Here is a 9723-nt window from a genome sequence, read left to right as displayed (position 1 = left end):
GTCTTGTACACCATTAGTATTACGCTGTATGCGACATTAATTACACGCACGATAATATCGTTCGAAGGGTTCCGAGACGAGAACCGTGACAAAGTATTCAGCTAATTGCACGTAGAGTACTCGTAAATGGGTGTTCGTCTTCTTTTTGTCGATGGTTGCAGACTGCTTCAGGCTTTGCGATTTCGTTTGCGATTTCGAAGTAGGTTTGTACCGAGACGATAGAGTAACAAGCCAAAGACGCGAAACTAGGAGAGGAAAAGAAGAAGAAAAAACAGAGAAATTCTGAATGAAGATCGTGCTTAAACGATACACGACACATTGTTCTCTTCAACAATAAGCGACGAATGTTATTAAGGCTCTGGGAAATATCGAGTGCGTTCGAATTTCCCCTTGTTTATTGAACGTTTAGCGAACGTAGCTTTTGTAATCTAAGTTTAAAGTTGCTTCGTAGTGTTCTCTTCGAAACGATGCATTCTAAATATTCATTGTTTCTTCTCTATTTGTCTCTCTCTCTCTCTCTCTCTCTCTCTCTCTCTCTCTCTCTCTCTTTTTTTAATTAGTTTAATAAGGTAACAGAGATTTTATGTACTTTTTAACGCTGTTAAGGAATCATTTATCGTTTAAAGTAATGAAAAATTCGACCACAAATATATAGAAGATTCTTCGATTTTTAAACTTTCTTCGGGAAAAAGAGTATTTTCCCGTTGTATACGATCGTCGAAGAACGTGTGGTATAATTTCGTTGGGAAAAAGAACACTTAAATGCGGTTCAACAACTTAATAAGTTTGCGAGTTTGGAGACCAATTTGTACCCTGTGTTATTTCTCAGTATGTCTCTCTTCATTGTTACCATTCAGTTATTAACAGATTCGCTACCAGCGTTCCGTATATGTGTTACAATCTAAAATTGTTATCTTATATATATGGGTACATTAAAAATAAACAAAGGTTGTTTCACTTGTGGTATAACATGATATTAAGTAGTATAGTATTATAAATGATGTATATGACTCGAAATTATGTTATTTTATTCAGTGTTTTATAAAAAGAAAAGGGAGAAAAAAATTGAGCGCTGATAGCGAACATGTTAATCGATTGTGAGATCTTGTTTCTGCGTGAATTTTATTCCCTTGTTGTTCTAATATTAAATGGACAATTATTCGAATAATATATATATATATATATATCTATTGTTTCTTAATAGAACGCCCTGATCAAGGGTACAGTTACACTATCGCAATTTGCTTGAACCGCCAAGACTGCTGGAATATGTATATATTACTTTTTCCGCAAATTTGATTTTAATCGCGTACATAGAATATATACTACTCTAGTCGAAATGTGTGCTATAATTCACGTAACGAAAACGGCGAATTCATTTGTTCTTCTTAATTTCTTCCATGTTATTTGATGAATTGCAAGCTACTTATTGATGCGTGTAAAAATTTCCTTCGTCGTAAAGGATATTTAATCCTGGAACAGAAAATTTCCATTTAAACGAGAATATGTTAGTAATAAAATAATATCCAACGTATTAGTTACGGTAATTTAGTAAAAAATATTTTTCATTTCTTTGGATGAAAGGTATCTTGTTTACCAACAGAGCGTTGAGAAGAGAAGTTTAAACAAATTAAAAACTATCGATAAACAAAGAAATGAAGAAAATTAATTAAGTTGTAAAAAGAAAAATGTCCCAGAATTAAATATTTACACTCGCTTGGTGCTCTAAATCGATGCTTGGTAAACAAGTACATATTGTTCTTGTTGTTTGCGTACCTATTTAGTTAATTGCACGATCTTCTTTTTCATCAGCTATTTTTAATTCGTGTTTACCAAGCTATCAACAACGATACGCGTTTTACTTTACATTGACGAATTTTCATCACTGATACGATGATTGGGAAAGGTTTAATGTTAAAATCTTGCAGAATCGAATTAGTGAAGTTCGCCGTAATATTTCTAAAAAAAAGGGATAGTTAACCCTTTATTTGATGAGATAAAATTACAGAACGAATAACTCTTTTTTCGTTGAAATAAAATAATAATTATGGATTATAGATTAAGGATTAAGGATCTCCAAGTAAAGGGTTAATATTTTAGAGGAGGTTATTTAATTTCTCTGCTGCATTTTCCGCACCCAGAGAACCATTTTTTGCGAGTGATCGCTTTTGTTGACTATCCAAAGATGTAACTATTAACATTTACAGTTGTATCTTTTATATAGCTCGTTATAATTTTTTTACCATATATATGTATATATATGTGCATATCTCTTTTATAGAGTTTCATCATGACAACATAGTATCCATCAAATTTCCATTGAACGAAAGTTAAAACAAGAAAAAAAGGAATAAGAAATGTTTAGTTATTCGTAATTGCATTTGGTCATGTATTCGATTGTTATATATTTATTCATTACTGTATGATAGGTTTATCACTGTTCTAGCGATCTGTTACACGACTTCTGAATCAAGCAGTTATCTCGAGCGATTCCGTGTCTATTTCTAAGGAAGAATGATTATTTTTCATGGGACAACTGGTACGGTTGAGATATTAAATTCATGGTTAATATTCGCACACGCGTGCTTAGACGGTTTCGATAATACACTCACGTTCACCATTTACCTACATTTTTATTTATATATTTTATCTGTGCATGAGTAGACAATTAAGGTAATTTTGCAAGTTAATAAAAATGATTGGTAAAAGAAATGTCACTTGTAATTGTGATAATTTATCATTCTCTTCCCGCTTTCTTTTTAAATCGTTGCCAAATAATAATTATTTACAGTAAATGATGCACAGAACTGTAATTTCACACGAATAAAAGTGTGGTTGACATACAGAAAATGGAAGATTCATTGTTTGACAATCTTGTATTCACAAATTTGTATTTTAAAAAAACCGCTATAAATTAAATATTTTTGAAATTCGACCCTAGCGACATCTATACAAAAATGGCTGAAACTACTCAACGACTTACCGATTGATTATCTAAGGGGGAACACTTTCCGGAAAAACGGCCGATAAGTTACTGAGTAGTTTCAGCCGTTTCTGCATAGATGGCGCGACAGGCGAAAACGAAATATATAACTCCCTACCTTTGGTTGATGTCCGCAGACAAACTGATGCGCTTTAGCGCGAAACAGCTTTTTCATAGATCGCGGCGCCGCCACGCATGCGCTATGACCCTCCTTAACATGCAGATCGCAGACCTTAACTCACCTGGGGGTGTCTGGGACCCCCAAAATCGCAACCCTTTGAGGGTAAAGGCATGTCAAATTTTTTGTATCTATAGTCACTACTATGCACATGGTTGGATATAAATTGTAAACATACAAATGATCTGATGCAGTCATGTGAGCATTAACATCAATATTTAACAAGTTAAGCTCAATAAAAAGCAATATGTCATCAAAATTAAATACTGGATTACCAGGTGAATTATTATTTTGATACTACACAAACATCATGTTATGATCAATATCAATATGTATAATAATTAATGTTTTCAGATGTTCCATTACCATTTTCTGTCCTTATGATCATTTTATTATCTCTGTGCTTTGCTAACAGTTACAATGGAGAATTTGTATTTGATGATTCTGAAGCTATTCTAAACAATGAAGATGTACAAAGTACTCCTCTCTGGGATATATTTAACAATGATTTTTGGGGAACTAAGCTGACCAATAAACAAAGTCATAAATCATATCGACCACTTACAATTCTGACTTTTCGGTAAAGTGAGTCATATGAAAGAAACTAACACATTTGATCACTTATTGTAAACAGATAACTTTTTTAGATTACACTTTTGGCTCCGTGAAAGTTTGATAGCTCAAGATTATCATATAGTAAATATAATATTACACACACTGGTTTGTGTGTTAATGTTGCCAGTATTCAATATACTATTGGGTGCAAAACAGAAGAATATTGCATTTTATGCTATTGCATTGTTTGCTGTTCATCCGATACATGCAGAAGCTGTAAATAACAATCAATTTATTTATATCTTTTCTAAAAAAGAAACATATTTTAATGATTCATTTAAATGTATAGGTTTGTGGTATTGTGGGTAGAGCAGAATTATTATGTGCTTTGTTCATATGGATATCTATCCTATGTTATCATTGTTCAATTTATGCAGAAAAATTAATACACAGATGGCTTAGTATGTGTGGTTGTATTGTATTCATTGCAATTGCAATGCTATGCAAAGAAACAGGAATTACTGCAGTGGTAAGAATCATGAAAACTTCTTATTAATTATTATTATTAATAATAATTATCATTTTTTAGGGAATTTGCTGTGTATATGATCTTCTAATTGTAAATAAAATACTTTCAAGTGATTTAATTATACATATTATGAAAAAGCCTTCTTGGATAGTAATAAAACAATTTATTAGACAAAAGCAGAAATTGTTAATCAGACTATTTATATTGCTTACATCTGGTTTAATACTTATTTTTTCAAGATTCTGTGTTATGGGATTCAAAGCTCCAACTTTCCAATCTGTAGATAATCCAGCATCATTCATGAGTAATATATTTTTACGAATGTTGAATTATAGTTATATTTATTGTCTGAATATATGGTTATTAATTTGTCCTCAATGGTTGTGTTTTGACTGGTCAATGGGCTGCATACCTTTAATTACCACTTATGAAAAAAGAATATCTTTTGTTATTCTTTTCTGGTTAGTACTTGGCACAATGTTTATGTACACTGTCAACTCCTATGAAGATAAATATCTAAGGTAATTAGTTAGTAACCAATTAAAATTAAATTCTAATAATAGGAGTGTATTTTCTTTCTTTTATAGATACTCAATTATGGGACTAGTAATGCTCATTATTCCATTTTTGCCAGCTAGCAACATCTTTTTTAATGTTGGTTTTGTTTTAGCAGAGAGAACATTATACATTCCCTCTGCCGGTTATTGTCTTTTAATTGTTATAGGATTACAAAAGCTTTGTAATCGAGTTCCTACACAGTATTTACTACTATCATATACAATTTTAATTGTATTATTTTTTACAAAGTCGTGGGTAAGAAGTGAACAGTGGAAAACTGAGACCACACTGTTTAGGTCAGCATTGCATGTTTGTCCATTAAATGCAAAAGTTCATTATAATATTGCAAAAAATGCTGCCGATGTTGGAAATTTGATACTAGCCCAGTATGAATACCAAGAAGCTTTAAGGTATAGAAAACAATAATAGGTGTACTTAAAAGTAAAGGAATTAATTGCACAATTTGTTAAATAGATTAAATCCTACATATGCTCAAGCTATGAACAATCTTGGTAATTTACTTAAAGATCAAGGAAAATATGTAGAAGCAGAAACTTTGTTTAAACGGGCTATTGAACTGCAGTAAGTTGAACTATTCTTATTTATTTAAGATATAATGATGAGAATAATTGTGTGTTTTAGGGAGGATTTTGCTACAGCATGGATGAACTTAGGTATTGTCTTGTCAGCTCTTAGAAAGTATAAAGAATCAGAAAAAAGTTATTTAACTGCTCTTTCTCATAGAAGCAAATATCCTGATTGCTTATATAATTTGGGAGTACTGGTAGGTAACTTAAACATTAATCATGCAAATATGAAAATAATCATTTTAAACTAAACTACGATAATTGCAGTATCTAGAACAAAAAAATTATGACAAAGCATTGAAAGCTTGGGAATCTGCTACTAGGCAAAGAAAAACACACAGAAGAGCATGGACAAACATAATATTACTTCTTGATGACTTAGGTATGCGCGAAGAAGCGCTTAAAATGGGTTATCAAGCTTTGCATTTTCTACCAGGTGATGCTTCGATTCATTTTAATATTGCAAACATGCTAGGCAAAGTTGGAAATTTTGTAGAAGCAGAAAAACATTTTAAAAATGCAATATCAAAAAATCCTGCAGACGCTATGTTTTATACGAATTTAGGTGTATTGTACCACCGATGGAATAGATTTCGTGAAGCAGAATATATGTACAAACAGGCGTTAAAAATTAAACCACAACTAAATAGTGCAAGGGATAATTTAAGAAAGTTGTATTCTATAAAAACGGCAATATAATAATTTATTTTTATATAAAAAATTAAATTTATAATAAAAATGAAACACATATTTATACATCTATTTTTCCCTTTACAGCCTCCATATTACGCGGATATGGGTATGCTTTAAAATTTCCTATCTTTTTACCATCAATGTAATTATATGATTTGAAACACGTATCACAAAAATAACAAGGATTATGTGGTATTCTTTCGTGATCCATTGTAATCCATTGTGCATTGTATATACCACATATCATACAAAATTTAGAAGTCATAGGTCTTAATCTGAGCACCTTGGGATATACAGATACAGCTAAATCATCATCAGAATTAATCAACCTAAAGATAGTAATGTTTTAAATCGAAAACAATGCATTCTTAATGTTAGGAATTTTTTTTACGAAATAATTAAATTACCTAGCATCGCTAAAAACAATCAAATGTTCACAACCACCTTGGTGCTTGTACACCCATGGATATCCAAATCTCAAGTGCAAGGAATCTATTCGGCAATCTTCCATTACAGCAGTTTTAAAAGGTCCCAAGTTTGACCGTCTCTGTGCCCAATCAATAATCACTTTACTATAATCAACATTTGCTGGGCATCTCGTATCATTATAAAAGGTGTCTTCAATAAAAAAGAATCCTGATTTATATACATCCTACAATATGTCAGACATATGTTATATAACTGCTTAAAAGATATGTAAAGATGAATTACCTTTGCCATAGGTCCTACTGCATTATTCAAATTTTCACTACATTCCCTAGAAACAGTGTAATCAGACATACATGATATTTTATCTCGTAAATCAGCAAGTGTCTGAGAACCTAATATACCAAGTATATTATTTAATCTTAATTTTGAGCCACATTCTCTCTTGGGTACATTCTTTGTACGTTGCATGAAAGGATGATAAATTCTAATAGAAATAAGAATATCTCTACCAGGTGTAACTTGTGGTCCACTTATTTCTTTTGTTTTTTCAGTATCCTAAAGGGAGGTATTATAATTGTATATTAAAAATATTTATTGATACTTGAGTTTGACTTAACAATAAAATACTTACTATAAATAATTCACTTTGATACTTATAAGAAATTTGTCTAGTATCTCGATTAAATCTTTTTCTTAAATGTTGAATTGTTTTCAAGGGTACATCTACCGGTTCCTGAGGATCAAATGTTTCTTTCTTTCTCATTTTTCTGGTATTAAGTAGTTTTGGAAATTCCCCATTTACTGTTAAATTGTCAATGCTAAAAGTCACATATAATTTATATTATTAAAAATGGTAATGCTATAGATATAATTTGAACTAAATAATACCTGCAATAATTCATCAACATGGACATTTCTTCGTCCTCAAGTTCTACTCCCATTAGTGATATAATATCAGCAGTATCTTTTTTCATAGACATAAAACAATCGGCATATCTTATCATATTTAAGTATTCATCAAAATATTCTTTTATTTGTATCTTTGATGATGCATTGTTGTTATAAAATTTATACACGTCATCCATTATTCTTTCAATATAATATTTGGTGATGCTAGCGTCGAAAACTTTACCGACAGACCCTCGAAAAATCCCTAGAAACGAGTTTTCAAATTACGTCGTCATTTCTGAACAGAATGCAAAAAAATTTGAAGGACGTGTTCTGGAGGCTCTAAAGAATGGTAGTCTGGTCCTTATATTATCCAAATCGTCAAAAAGTTATAAAATATTGAAATTTATGTCTGTCAACCGTCAAGAAAATGGCGGATCGGACTCACGAATTGACGAACGCAAAGTTGACTGGCAATTATCACGCAATTGTTCAATATTTTACTCGCGTCTTCAATTGGTTATTTCGAAATTATCAGTCTCTTCAAATCTATTCTTTAGATTATTTCTTTTATCTCGGGGGTCAGGGCTGCTGGCATCGGAAGTAGGGGCTCCAGACGCCCTTGCCCGCAGCCCGAGGAGAGGCCGGTACCGGGTGCGACCCCCGGTGTCGGCCAAAATGCTAAGCACCCAAGATGGGTACCAATGTGGCAGGTAAATAAGTGGACGGCTCCGGAGTAATATACATAAGGTCCCAGAGCCCTCCTTTAGCGTCAGTGTCGGTCGCCGTGGGGTTTTAGTCAGTAGGAATCTGACACTCCCCCGCCGCCCTCCCCCAGGGGTCGGTGGGGGGTCTTATGCAAGATTTCCCCACGTTAAAAAAAAAAAAAAAAAAATCCTTTACATCTCTCCTTTCCTTACAATCCTGCATCCCTTACATCTCTGCATTCCTTACATCTCTGCATTCCTTACATCTCTGCATCCCTTATATCCCTGCATTCCTTACATCCCTGCATCCCTTACATCCCTGCACCCCTTACTTCCCTGCATCCCTTACATCCCGGCACCCCTTACTTCCCTGCATCCCTTACATCCCAGCAACCCTTACATCCCTGCATTCCTTACATCCCTGCATCCCTTACATCCCTACATCCCTTACATCTCTGCATTCTTTACATCCCTGCATCCCTTACATCTCTGCATTCCTTACATCCTTGCATCCCTTTTGTAAGCATCACATTATAGCGCCTCCTGGCGGCAAAAAAAACAACTGAAGCTCGTCGAAATTTTGGTCCTCTAGCGGGAAAAATTTTAACTAAAATTTCGACGTCGAATCAGCGCCATCTGGTTTCAAAAAAAGGAACTAAAGCTTGCCGAAATTTTGGCCCTCTAGCGGGAAAAATTTTAACTAAAATTTCGATATCGAATCAGCGCCCTCTGGCGGCGAAAAAGGGAACTAACTTACCTTTACTTACCTTTACTCGAAGCAGTCTTTATAATATATTTATTATAAGGGATGCAGAGATAAAAAGAATGTAGGGATGTAAGGGATGAAGCGATGTAAGGAATGTAGGGATGAAAAGAAGGTAGGGATGATAAGAATGTAAGGATTTAAGGGATGAAGAGAGGTAACGAATGTAGAGATGGAAAGAATGTAGGAATGAAGTGATGTAAGGGCTACAGAGATGTTGGGGATGTAGAGATGTAAGGGAAGCATAGATGTAAGGGATGAAGAGATGTAAGTAATGTATGGATAAAAGGAATGTAGGGATGAAAAGAATCCAAGGATGTAAGAGATGCAGGAATACAAAGAATTCGGGGATGTAAATTGCGGGGTAAACTCTATCTGCATATCAACATATCATCCTGGGGTGTCAGGGACCCCGAAGCATCGGTGGCGATCTGTGTGTACCGACCTGATTCCATCCTGGGGTATCTAGGACCCCGAAGTACCAACGACACTGATTGCATACCCACATCATGGCAGTCGGGGTTCCTGGGACCCCGAAACACTAGTGATGCTTTTGCATACCGATACTATGGCATTTGGGGTGCTTGGGACCCCGAAGCTCCGTTGACACTGTTTGCATACTGATACTATTGCATTTGGGGTGCTTGGGACCCCGAAGAACAGTCGGCACTGCATACCGCCATTATGACACCCGGGGTGTCAGGGACCCCGAAGCACCATTGACTGTCTCTGCACACCGACATCTTATAATCTTGGGGTTCTTAGGCACCCCAAACGACATCCTGGGGTTCTCAGGAACCCCGAGTGCCATCTTGGGGTTCTTAGGCACCCCGGACACCATCCGGGGTTCTCA

The 9723-nt window shown here is 34.4% G+C and overlaps 2 protein-coding genes across 2 annotated transcripts; one reads left to right on the top strand and one right to left on the bottom strand.

The window, feature by feature from the left end:
- The first annotated feature begins 135 nt into the window (after positions 1 to 135).
- On the top strand, positions 136 to 6089 carry LOC117608625 (protein O-mannosyl-transferase TMTC4). Its single transcript, XM_034334029.2, has 9 exons — positions 136 to 3439; positions 3516 to 3741; positions 3809 to 3992; positions 4066 to 4245; positions 4306 to 4766; positions 4833 to 5213; positions 5278 to 5385; positions 5446 to 5587; positions 5658 to 6089. The coding sequence occupies exons 1-9, from the start codon at positions 3409 to 3411 to the stop codon at positions 6087 to 6089; spliced, it is 2145 nt and encodes a 714-aa protein (XP_034189920.2). The 5' UTR covers positions 136 to 3408.
- Positions 6077 to 8084, bottom strand: Pbp49 (proximal sequence element A Pbp49). The gene is made up of 5 exons (XM_034334048.2): positions 7401 to 8084; positions 7144 to 7330; positions 6795 to 7067; positions 6491 to 6735; positions 6077 to 6412 (listed from the first exon to the last, which is right to left on the bottom strand). The coding sequence occupies exons 1-5, from the start codon at positions 7595 to 7597 to the stop codon at positions 6142 to 6144; spliced, it is 1173 nt and encodes a 390-aa protein (XP_034189939.1). The 5' UTR covers positions 7598 to 8084; the 3' UTR covers positions 6077 to 6141.
- Between the last annotated feature and the right edge of the window lie 1639 nt (positions 8085 to 9723).

The sequence above is a fragment of the Osmia lignaria genome, chromosome 2 (genome assembly GCF_051020975.1).
Source record: "Osmia lignaria lignaria isolate PbOS001 chromosome 2, iyOsmLign1, whole genome shotgun sequence".
NCBI classification, from domain to species: domain Eukaryota; kingdom Metazoa; phylum Arthropoda; class Insecta; order Hymenoptera; family Megachilidae; genus Osmia; species Osmia lignaria.
This window is presented reverse-complemented; position numbering and strand designations above follow the sequence as displayed.

Coding starts and splice junctions, on each gene's coding strand:
- LOC117608625 (XM_034334029.2), top strand. CDS start 3,409: ATGTCATCAAAATTAAATACTGGATTACCAG. Junction 4,767..4,832: donor TATGAAGATAAATATCTAAG/GTAATTAGTTAG, acceptor TTTCTTTTATAG/ATACTCAATTATGGGACTAG. Junction 5,214..5,277: donor GAATACCAAGAAGCTTTAAG/GTATAGAAAACA, acceptor TTTGTTAAATAG/ATTAAATCCTACATATGCTC.
- Pbp49 (XM_034334048.2), bottom strand. CDS start 7,597: ATGGATGACGTGTATAAATTTTATAACAACAATGCATCATCAAAGATA. Junction 7,331..7,400: donor ATGTTGATGAATTATTGCAG/GTATTATTTAGT, acceptor TGTGACTTTTAG/CATTGACAATTTAACAGTAA. Junction 6,736..6,794: donor CAGTAGGACCTATGGCAAAG/GTAATTCATCTT, acceptor GACATATTGTAG/GATGTATATAAATCAGGATT.